Raw genomic sequence first — 11,660 nt, 5'->3', positions numbered from 1 at the left:
ATGTATTTGGTTGTTTAAGATGACCATGTAAGTTGCACTTTTTATAAGAGGAGACAAACTGTTTTACAGAGTTTCTGTAAAGAGAGCGCACCTAAGATTTTTTTCCTACGAATAAAAGATCATTTTATTTGGTCATAATTTGTCTGTAGCTCATTTTGATAAAAGAAAAATAAATCGTGAGAAAATCGTATCGTGAACAAAAAATCGTGAACCGTATCGAATCGTGATTTGAGTGTATCGTTACATCCCTACTAATGATATCAGAGAGCAACTGATTGAGTTCATAAAAAAGAGTCCTTACTACGCGCTGCAGCTGGACGAATCCACTGATATTGCTGGGCAGGCACAGCTCCTCACCTATGTCAGGTATCTGCAGGACAAGGCGATTGAGGAGGATGTCCTGTTTTGCCGGCCTCTTCAGTCGCACACTACAGGAGAAGCCATCTTCAATGTCCTTGATATTTTTATCTGTGAAAATGGTTTGGCTTGGGACCGATTCTTTGGGCTATGCAATGATGGTGCGCAGGCAATGACGAGCCGTGAGCGCGGCCTAGCTGCTCGCGTTCAGCAAGTAGCTCCACTTGTGAAATGGACACATTGCATGGTCCATCGCAAAGCACTGGCTGCTAAAAAAATTCTGGTTCTCTTTGACTCCATGCTGAACCAATCCGTGAAAATGATAAATCTCATCAAATCACGGCCGCTAAACTCTCGCTTGTTTGGGGTCCTCTGCCAGGAGATGGGGTCAGGGCACGAACAGCTGCTTCTGCACACTGAAGTTCGCTGGCTCTCCAGGGGGCGGGTGTTACAGCGGTTGTATGAGCTGCGAGAGGAGGTGAAGTGGTTTTTGACAGAAATCAAATCAGATCTGGCGAAGCATCTGGATGACACTTTGTGGCTAGCATCTCTGTCCTATTTGGTCGATATATTTGACCGCTTGAATGGCCTCAACCTGTCTTTGCAAGGCTGCGAAACTCATATTTTGCTCCTTGCAGACAGAGTGGACGCCTTCACACAAAAACTCGACCTCTGGCAGGGCCGCATCCGTCGAGGGAACTGCGACATGTTCCCCAGCCTTGCAGACTTTATCACTGATGCAGGCACGTCACACGATTTCTCCTCTCTATTTCAATCAGCATCTGAGCTGCGTGGGTTCGAGATCCATTTCTGTGCACACCAAACAAGCTGTCAATTGATATGCAGGAACAGCTTATTGAGCTGACAGTAGGCTGAAGGAACTCTTTACCTCCTGCCCTCTTTTGTCATTCTGGGCAGCATTGATGCAGGAATACCCTCAACTCTGTGAAGTCGCCTTGAAAATTCTCCTCCCTTTCGCGTCGACATATTTGTGTGAGGCAGGTTTCTCAAAAATTCAATTCAATTTTATTTGTATAGCACCAATTCATAACAGAAGTTATCTCAGGACACTTTTCAAATAGAGCAGGTCTAGACCAAACTCTTTATAACATTATTTACAGAGACCCAACAGTACCAACATGAGCAAGACCTTGGAGACAGCGGCAAGGAAAAACTGCCTGTTAAAAGGCAGAAACCTAGGACAGATCCTCCGGCTCTAGGTGGGTGGTCGTCTGTCTTGACCAGTTGGGGTGAGAGAGACAGACAGACAGACAGACAGACAGGTGCACAGCGACAACAGTATTGGCAATGGCAATCTAGCAGGACCATGGCAGGAGGCTCCACCAGGATCGATAAGAACCTGCGAGACGAGAAAGCACAAGAACTCCGGGGAAGAAGTGAAGTTAGTAACATGCATTAATGGAACATGAATGAGTGCAGAAAGAGAGAGGAAGAGAGGAGCTCAGTGCACCATGGGAAATCCCCCGATAGTCTAGGCCTATAGCAGCATAACTAAGGGATGGTTCAGGACTCACCTGATCCAGCCCTAACTATAAGCTTTATCAAAGAGGAATGTCTTAAGCCTACTCTTGAATGTGGTGAGGGTGTCTGCCTCCCGAACCACAACTGGAAGCTGGTTCCACAGGAGAGGAGCTTGGTAACTGAAGGCTCTGGCTCCTGTTCTACTTTTAGAGACTATAGGAACCACAAGTAGCCCAGCATTCAGAGAACGTAGTGTTCTAGAGGGGTAATAGGGTACTATGAGCTCTTTAAGATATGAAGGGGCCTGACCATGAAGAGCTTTATAGGTGAGGAGGAGGATTTTAAATTCTATTCTACATTTTACAGGAAGCCAGTGCAGAGAAGCTAGTACAGGAGAGATGTGATCTCTTTTTCTAGTTCCTGTCAGTACTCGTGCTGCAGCGTTCTGAATTAATTGGAGCGTTTTAATGGACTTATTGGGGCAACCTGATAATAAAGAGTTGCAGTAATCCAGCCTTGAAGTAACAAATGCATGGATTAGTTTTTCTGCATCTGTCTGTGATAGGATGTGTCTAATTTTTGTAATATTACGTAAATGAAAGAAGGCAGTCCTAGAGGTCTGCTTTATGTGGGAGTTAAATGACAAATCCTGATCAAAGATAACTCCAAGATTCCTGACAGTGGTGCTAGAGGACAAGTTAATGCCATCTAGAGTGACTATATCTTTAGACAGTGAGTCTCTAAGGTTTTTGGGGCCAAGAACAAGAATTTCGTTTTTTTCTGAGTTTAACATAAAAAAATTGCAGGTCATCCAGGATTTTATGTCCTTAAGACATGTTTGTAATTTAGATAACTGATTAATTTCATCGAGCTTGATTGATAGATATAACTGCGTATCATCTGCATAACAGTGAAAGTTAATGGAGTGATTCCTAATAATGTTGCCTAAAGGGAGCATATATAAAGTAAATAGTATTGGTCCAAGTACAGAACCTTGTGGAACTCCATGACTAACAGTAGTATTTATTGAAGATTCATCGTTAACATGTACAAACTGAGAACGATCTGATAAGTATGACTTAAACCAGCTTAGTGCGGTTCCTTTAATGCCAATTTGATGCTCAAGTCTCTGTAAAAGAATATTATGGTCAATGGTGTCAAATGCAGCACTAAGATCTAATAATACAAGTACAGAGACAAGTCCATTGTCAGAAGCAGTCAGAAGGTCATTATTAACTTTAACCAGAGCTGTCTCTGTGCTGTGATGAACTCTAAATCCTGACTGAAAATCCTCAAATAAACTATTGTTATGTAGAAAGTCACACAACTCTTTGGCGACTACTTTCTCCAGAATCTTAGAGAGGAAGGGGAGGTTAGAAATCGGTCTATAGTTGGCTAAAACCCCTGGGTCAAGAGTGGGCTTTTTAAGAAGGGGTTTAATTACAGCTACTTTAAAGGACTGTGGTACATATCCTGATAATAAAGAAAGATTAATCATATCCAGTAAAGAAGTGCCAATTAAGGGAACAACTTCTTTAAGCAGCCTAGTTGGGATCGGGTCTAATAGACAGGTTGATGGCTTCGATGAAGAAATGATTGAAGTTAAGTGATGAAGATCGATAGCAGAAAAACAGTCTAAATATATATCTAAGTTTACATTGACAGAAGTCCCTGAACTTGGAGAGCCACTGATAACTGTTGATGGCAGTTGGTGATTAATTTTTTCTCTAATAGTAATAATTTTATTATAGAAGAAGCTCATGAAGTCATTGCTACTTAAGTTTATGGGGATATGTGGCTCGATAGAGCTGTGACTCTCTGTCAGCCTGGCTACAGTGCTGAAGAGGAACCTAGGGTTGTTCTTCTATTAGTGCTGAGTAATAGGCTCCTCTGGCATTACGGAGGGCCTTTCTATAAGTTTTAAGATTATCTTGCCAATTTGAGCGATATTCTGATAATTTGGAAGAGCGTCAATGCCATATGATAGAAGAATACAGATCAATACTTAGATGAGAGATGATTTCCAATAATCATAACTTTGAGTTTCCACTTTCATGTCCTCGATCTTTGTTGTGTGCAGTAACAGCAGCAGTTACCGCGGTTACAGTGGTTATGTTGTTGCTGTCAGTATTTATTGTCGTCGTTATTTATTGATTATGTATCGGCTGTGGTGCAGGAGTCGTGTGTGGGCGGAACCCTGTCTGCTGTCATGTGCGGTGAAGAAGCTTGGCGGCAGCGTGGAGCGCTGGCTGGCGGTGGCGGAGCAACTGTTCGGCCCGTACCTGTGGGGCAGGTGAGTGCGGCGCCGATCAATAATCAGCGTTCATTAAAGCCTCAGTGACGACCTCTGACCCGCCCTCAGGTGTGACATCGTCTTCCTCCCCCCCTCCTTCCCCATCGTTGCCATGGAGAACCCCTGCCTCACCTTCATCATCGCCTCCATCCTGGAGAGCAGCGAGTTCCTCCTCATCGACGTCATCCACGAAATCTCACACGGCTGGTTCGGCAACGCCGTCACCAACGCCACCTGGGAGGAGATGTGGCTGAGCGAGGGGCTAGCTACCTACGCCCAGCGCCGGATCACCACAGAGGCCTACGGTACGGAGCTAATAATACTAATAATACTGCTAATAACACTAATAATACTGCTAATAACACTGCTAATAACACTAATAACACTGCTAATAACACTGCTAATAATACTGCTAATAACACTAATAATACTGCTAATAACACTAATAACACTGATAATACTCTAATAATACTAAGAATACTCTAATAACACTCTAATAACACTAATAATACTGCTAATAATACTGCTAATAACACTAATAACACTGATAATACTGCTAATAATACTAATAATACTGCTAATAACACTAATAACACTGCTAATAACACTGATAATACTGCTAATAACACTAATAACACTAATAATACTGCTAATAACACTAATAACACTAATAATACTGCTAATAACACTGATAATACTGCTAATAACACTGCTAATAACACTAATAACACTGCTAATAACACTGCTAATAACACTAATAATACTGCTAATAACACTAATAATACTGCTAATAACACTAATAATACTGCTAATAATACTGCTAATAACACTAATAACACTGATAATACTGCTAATAATACTAATAATACTGCTAATAACACTAATAATACTGCTAATAACACTGCTAATAACACTAATAACACTGCTAATAACACTGCTAATAACACTAATAATACTGCTAATAACACTAATAATACTGCTAATAACACTAATAACACTGATAATACTGCTAATAATACTAAGAATACTGCTAATAACACTGCTAATAACACTAATAATACTGCTAATAATACTGCTAATAACACTAATAACACTGATAATACTGCTAATAATACTAATAATACTGCTAATAACACTAATAACACTGCTAATAACACTGATAATACTGCTAATAACACTAATAACACTAATAATACTGCTAATAACACTAATAACACTAATAATACTGCTAATAACACTGATAATACTGCTAATAACACTGCTAATAACACTAATAACACTGCTAATAACACTAATAACACTGCTAATAACACTAATAATACTGCTAATAACACTAATAATACTGCTAATAACACTGCTAATAACACTAATAATACTGCTAATAACACTAATAACACTGATAATACTGCTAATAATACTAATAACACTGCTAATAACACTAATAATACTAATAATACTGCTAATAATACTAATAACACTGCTAATAACACTGCTAATAATACTGCTAATAACACTAATAACACTGCTAATAATACTGCTAATAACACTAATAATACTAATAATACTGCTAATAACACTAATAATACTAATAACACTGCTAATAACACTAATAATACTAATAACACTGCTAATAACACTAATAATACTAATAATACTGCTAATAATACTAATAACACTGCTAATAACACTGCTAATAACACTAATAATACTGCTAATAACACTAATAATACTGATAATACTGCTAATACTACTACTGATTCTCCTTCCTCGTCGTCTTCAGGTGAGGCGTTCACCTGTCTGGAAACTGCCGTCCGATTGGACGCCCTCCACAGACAGCTGCGTCTCCTTGGAGACAACAACCCTGTGAGCAAACTGCAGGTCAAATTTGAGCCAGGTAACAGGCACACACATTATTACTGATATTAATATATGATCACATTATTATTAATATACACTGTCAGAATACTTAAGTTAGCATCATACCTTACAACCCAGTGTGAGATTAGTGGTTAGGGGTCATGTGACTCGTACAGGTGAGTCAGCTGTCTCTGGTCTCCAGGTGTGAACCCCAGCTCTCTCATGAACCTGTTCACCTACGAGAAAGGTTTCTGCTTCGTGTCCTACCTGTCGGAGATCTGTGGAGACGTCAGACGCTTCGACTGCTTCCTCAGGGTCAGCCCACACACACACACACACACACACACACACAGACACACACTGACACACACTGACACACACACACTTTATTATTATTATTATTAATCAGACACTTTATTATTATTATTATTATTAATCAACATTATTATTATTAATCACACATTATTATTATTAATCACACATTATTATTATTAATCACACACTTTATTATTATTATTATTATTAATCACACTTTATTATTATTATTATTATTAATCAGACACTTTATTATTATTATTATTATTAATCAGACACTTTATTATTATTAATCACACTTTATTATTATTATTATTAATCAGACACTTTGTTATTATTATTATTATTATTATTAATCACACTTTATTATTATTATTATTATTATTAATGAGTTACTGTCATTAAAGGTTAATAATGGCTGACTCGCTGCTGCAGCCTCTGGTGGACACTAGCGGAACTGCAGCTTTGCTTAGAAAACCAATAAATAATCAATAAATATCACTGATCCATCGCACACAGTGATTATTAACTAATGACAATCATCATTATTGATCACTATATCAGTTCTGTTTTCAGGACTGATTGATTATTGATTATCTGTGTTCAGGATTATATCTCAGAGTTTAAGTTTAAGAGTGTGGTGGCTCAGGACCTCATCGACTACTTCCTCGGTTATTTCCCGGAGCTGAAGGACGCCGCCATCGCCCAGAGAGAGGGTGAGGAGGAGGAGGAGGAGGAGGAGGAGGAGGAGGAGTCAGCTGATTGATTAGTGATTAATGTGTTTATGAGTACAGTTGAGTTTTGTTTTGGAAGTGACATCACTTCCTGTGTGTGCGTCAGGTCTGGAGTTTGAGCGCTGGTTGAGCGGCTGTGGACCCCCGCTGTATGAGCCCGATCTGTCTGCGGGGGGCGCTCTGACCCGACCTGTTCAGGATCTCTGTGACCTGTGGAGGAGCAGCGACCCCCCTGACCTGAAGACCGTGGCGACCTTTGACCTCTCGGCCTGGAGCACCTTTCAGATCGTCCTGTTCCTCGACCGCATGCTCGACCTCTCCCCTCTGCCGCACGGTACTACTGTACAATAATATGTGTACATATATATCTATATAGCTATATATAGATATCATATATATATAGATATCTATATATATCTATATAGATATCTATATATATCTATCTATTGATTATTGATCAGTATACACTGTATCTTTATGGATGATATTGATCAGCATACACTGTATCTTTATGGATGATATTGATCCTGTATTGACAGTCAGACTGTGGACATATGACGGCCTTTAGCTCGTGTTTCTAGAGTTACGTGTTGTTACGAACACGTTAGGAATTGTTAAAATGTGATATTTCTTAAAGGGAGTTTGGTGCAGGGAGCTTTTAGTTGGATTCAAACTGCTGATATGGATCATTGTTAACGTTTAGTCTCCACTACAGAAACACTAGCTAACTGCTAAAGGCTGATCAGGTTGTCTGACGCTATTAGATTGATTGATGCTTTAATAATGGGAGTATTGATTACTAATCAGGCTGATCAGGATCAATATCAGCTCAGATTCCAGGTAAAAACAGAAAGTTGTGTTGTGTGAACAAGGCTTCATCCTCATTGAAATCGTCTCTCTGTCTGTCTCTCTGCAGACGTGATGGCCGGTCTGTCTGGTTGTTACTCGTCCCTGTTTGATGGTCTGAATGCTGAGGTTCAGATCCGCTGGCTGCAGATGGTTGTGAGGAACAGTTTCTACCCCGAACTGCCTCGTGTCCGAGCCTTCCTCCACAAACACGTCAGTAATGACACTGCACCGAGTTCTACCGTCGCACTGCACCGAGTTCTACCGTCGCACTGCACCGAGTTCTACCGTCGCACTGCCCCGAGTTCTACCGTCGCACTGCCCCGAGTTCTACCGTCGCACTGCACCGAGTTCTACCGTCGCACTGCACCGAGTACTACCGTAACACTGCACCGAGTTCTACCGTAGGACTGCACCGAGTTCTACCGTAGGACTGCACCGAGTACTACCGTAACACTGCACCGAGTACTACCGTCGCACTGCCCCGACTTCTACCGTCGCACTGCACCGAGTACTACCGTAACACTGCACCGAGTTCTACCGTCGCACTGCCCCGACTTCTACCGTCGCACTGCACCGAGTTCTACCGTCGCACTGCACCGAGTACTACCGTAACACTGCACCGAGTTCTACCGTAGGACTGCACCGAGTTCTACCGTAGGACTGCACCGAGTTCTACCGTAGGACTGCACCGAGTTCTACCGTAGGACTGCACCGAGTTCTACCGTCGCACTGCACCGACTTCTACCGTAACACCACCAGTACTACCGTCGCACTGCACCGAGTACTACCGTAACACTGCACCGAGTTCTACCGTCGCACTGCACCGAGTTCTACCGTAACACTGCACCGAGTACTACCGTCGCACTGCACCGAGTACTACCGTAACACTGCACCGAGTACTACCGTCGCACTGCACCGAGTACTACCGTAACACTGCACCGAGTTCTACCGTCGCACTGCAACTACTGTAACGGCTGTAATCAGGTGTCTGGCGGTCCCTGTCAGCCATGTGTAACATCCCTCTCTCTCTCCGTAGACGTCCAGGATGTACACCATGCCGCTGTACGACGACCTGGTTGCCGGGGTGATGAAGTGCTTCGCCGTGGAGATCTTCAACCAGACTCAGCGCCGCCTGCATCCCAACCTCAGACGAACGTTACAGCAGATCCTGTTTCAGAGCGCCGCCGCCCCGACCAATCAGAACGGCTCTGCTCTGTCCATCCTGCCCCCCTCTCCCTCCACCTCCCCACAGCCACAGCCCGCCACCACGCCATCCGCCTCCTCCGCCGCCACAGCTGCTGCTGGGACGACCGCTGCCATCGCTCTGCGGGACGTCAACGTCTCTGCGTGAAGTGACAGTCAGGTCGTGGTGGCTGTGACGATTGGTCGCGGTGGAAGCGTGGATGCTGTTGTTGTGATGATGTAAGCTGTTGCCATGGCGACGGCTCCAGCCGACTCAGAACTACAGTCACTAAAAGGTTGAACACTGTAATGAAGAAAACTCCGTACGACAGGAAGTTCACTCCAGGTCGCGGCAGGAAGTTGATTCTGACAGGGGTTAAAGGTCACCGCTCAGGGCTGCTGCTGGATGATGACTCATCATCATGTGACTTCCACGTGAGACCCCTCAGACTGCGATCAGCAGCCCTGAGACGTCTCCTCTGATTGGGCGTCGGCGATGCCGGAGTCCCCTGAAGATTTACACATTTTTACTCCTCGGTGCAATTTAACTGATAACTTGAAGTAAGGGTTAGGGTTAGGGTCTTTGTTTTTTCATCATCATCATCATCATCATCATCATCATCCTCTCTGAGATTTAACAGTTGATTTATTGATCGTCTTGATTGATCACAACCTGGAGGCTCATTTCTGCCACTAAAGGTTCAAAAAAGTTCAAACTAGAAGTTAATTAGTATAATAATAATATTCAGATTATTAAAGTCGCTGTGTGAGGATGTTTTTGAATATTTGGACGTTCAGTGAACACTCTGGTTTTCATTGATTGCTGATTAAAAGTGTCAGAAAATAACTGAACTGTTGATCAGAAAACTGTCATCAGAAGAGTTTCCAGCTAATCACTAATGAATGAGTCTGTCGGATATTCAACGCTCCAACGTGGGATGTTGATGTTAAATGAGTGTCACATAACGAGGTAAAAAGCTCTAAATTCAGACCCTGAATGTTTCCAACCTCTTTTTCTACTTTATGTGACAAACAGCCGACGTCAGCTCGTCACCTCGAGAACAATCAACGGATCAACATGATGCTGAAATAACGACATCATGACGAGCAAACTTTTTTTTCTGCTTTTTCCTCTGATGTCTGCAGCTTCTCTGCCTCCACTCTCAGGGCTTTTCAGAGTTTACTGACAGACATATACTTGTATCTATTAGCTTACCGCTAACTGCTGCTAACAGACAGGGAGATTGAGGAAACAGCGCTCCTGGTGGTCAATAAGTCCTGGTGGTCAATAAGTCCTGGTGGTCAATAAGTCCTGGTGGTCAATAGGTCCTGGTGGTCAATAAGTCCTGGTGGTCAATAGGTCCTGGTGGTCAATAAGTTCTATACTACAGATGTAACGTTCAATACAGACACTGCCTCAGTGATCTGACTGGTTTCATGTAAATCTACTCTAAAGCTATTCTAAAGCTACTCTAAACTCTCAGACTGAGAATGTTGAAGACACATTGGAAACATTCAGTGAGTTTCTGTCTGACAGAAATGTTCTTTAAAGCCGGCGACTTTCACTTTTACTTCCTGTTGTGTGAAACTCATTTAGATTTTTATGGTAATCATGTCTCGTTTTTATTTCCTGTGTCACTGTGATCACTTCCTGGCAGAAATCATTGTGTGATTTTGAACGGCGTTTGTCGTCGTCTTTAATAACTCGTAGCTGAAATGAACTCTACCTCCTGATTCTAACAAACCTGCAGACGACGACTCGGGGCGACGCTTTCACACCAGCAGCCTTCCACCTGAGTGGCCTTAATGCTGCGTTCACTGTAGCTGGGAACTGAGAGCTTTCTGCTTCACCTCCATCCCTTTAACGTTGATTCTGTCTGTTTCTCCTTCAACCAGCTGCAATAAAAATCTCCCTTTAACTGACGATCACTGATTCTATATTCTATAATTATGGGACAGAAAACACCAACAGAGACTGATGCTGAGAAGAATCAATAATTCCTGATCAGTACGTTCTACTGATCAATATTTAAGTTAATTTTTTGTTTTTTTTAACTGATTTGAAGCTGAATCGTCCCACTGTTCCCAGCTGTCAGTGAACGCCTCCTCACATAATGAATGTTTGATGAGAAATGAATAAACGATTGAGACTCCACATTGTGTTGTTCAGGGTCAGTTTGGGGTTTTTTGGGGGGTCCTTGGAGAACCTTGATGGGGTGTTGGGGATCTTTCAGGGGCCCCAGGTTTCTGCAGAACCTCCAGATGGTAATATGGTAAAATAAAATAAAGTGATAATTAATTTTAATGCTTTAAAAGTCACAACATTCAAATCTGAAAAAAATAAAATAAAACCTCTGCTGTTATTTTGAAAGAGTTCAGTCAGTGAAAACCGGAAATGTAAAGTCAGAAATATTCACAATAATTCTGTTTCCGAAAAATACCGGAAGATGTGTGGCTTTACCTTCAAAATAAAAGCGGAAGAATGCTGTTATGAAGTATTCTGTCAACCATTTTGACAGTAAATAAATATATATATATATATTTTATAAATATATATATATATACTGTCAGTGGTACAACAAAGTACTGCA

The 11,660-nt window shown here is 41.9% G+C and overlaps 1 protein-coding gene and 1 long non-coding RNA gene across 6 annotated transcripts in view; one reads left to right on the top strand and one right to left on the bottom strand.

Annotated features, from left to right (window-relative positions):
• The window catches only part of rnpepl1 (arginyl aminopeptidase like 1), a 15,964-nt gene extending 4,740 nt beyond the window's left edge, over nucleotides 1-11,224 (top strand). The window contains exons 4-12 of one of the 5 annotated variants that reach the window (XR_007884511.1): nucleotides 4,016-4,132; nucleotides 4,202-4,437; nucleotides 5,913-6,026; nucleotides 6,192-6,304; nucleotides 6,912-7,020; nucleotides 7,145-7,372; nucleotides 7,955-8,097; nucleotides 8,924-10,344; nucleotides 10,430-11,224. Coding sequence is in view for 1 of the 5 variants with exons in the window: in XM_051398949.1 (XP_051254909.1) it covers nucleotides 4,016-4,132; nucleotides 4,202-4,437; nucleotides 5,913-6,026; nucleotides 6,192-6,304; nucleotides 6,912-7,020; nucleotides 7,145-7,372; nucleotides 7,955-8,097; nucleotides 8,924-9,238 (1,375 nt within the window). In the remaining 4 variants the exon portion in view is untranslated. Of the gene's footprint in view, nucleotides 1-4,015; nucleotides 4,133-4,201; nucleotides 4,438-5,912; nucleotides 6,027-6,191; nucleotides 6,305-6,911; nucleotides 7,021-7,144; nucleotides 7,373-7,954; nucleotides 8,098-8,923 lie in introns of all 5 variants that reach the window. The other 4 variants (XR_007884510.1, XR_007884508.1, XR_007884509.1 and 1 more) reach the window with 4 other exon arrangements.
• The window catches only part of LOC127362843 (uncharacterized), a 61,103-nt gene that overhangs the window by 30,953 nt on the left and 18,490 nt on the right, over nucleotides 1-11,660 (bottom strand). The gene's annotated exons all lie outside the window — the stretch shown is intronic.

This window comes from Dicentrarchus labrax, unplaced genomic scaffold (genome assembly GCF_905237075.1).
Source record: "Dicentrarchus labrax unplaced genomic scaffold, dlabrax2021, whole genome shotgun sequence".
In the NCBI taxonomy this organism is placed as follows: domain Eukaryota; kingdom Metazoa; phylum Chordata; class Actinopteri; family Moronidae; genus Dicentrarchus; species Dicentrarchus labrax.
This window is presented reverse-complemented; position numbering and strand designations above follow the sequence as displayed.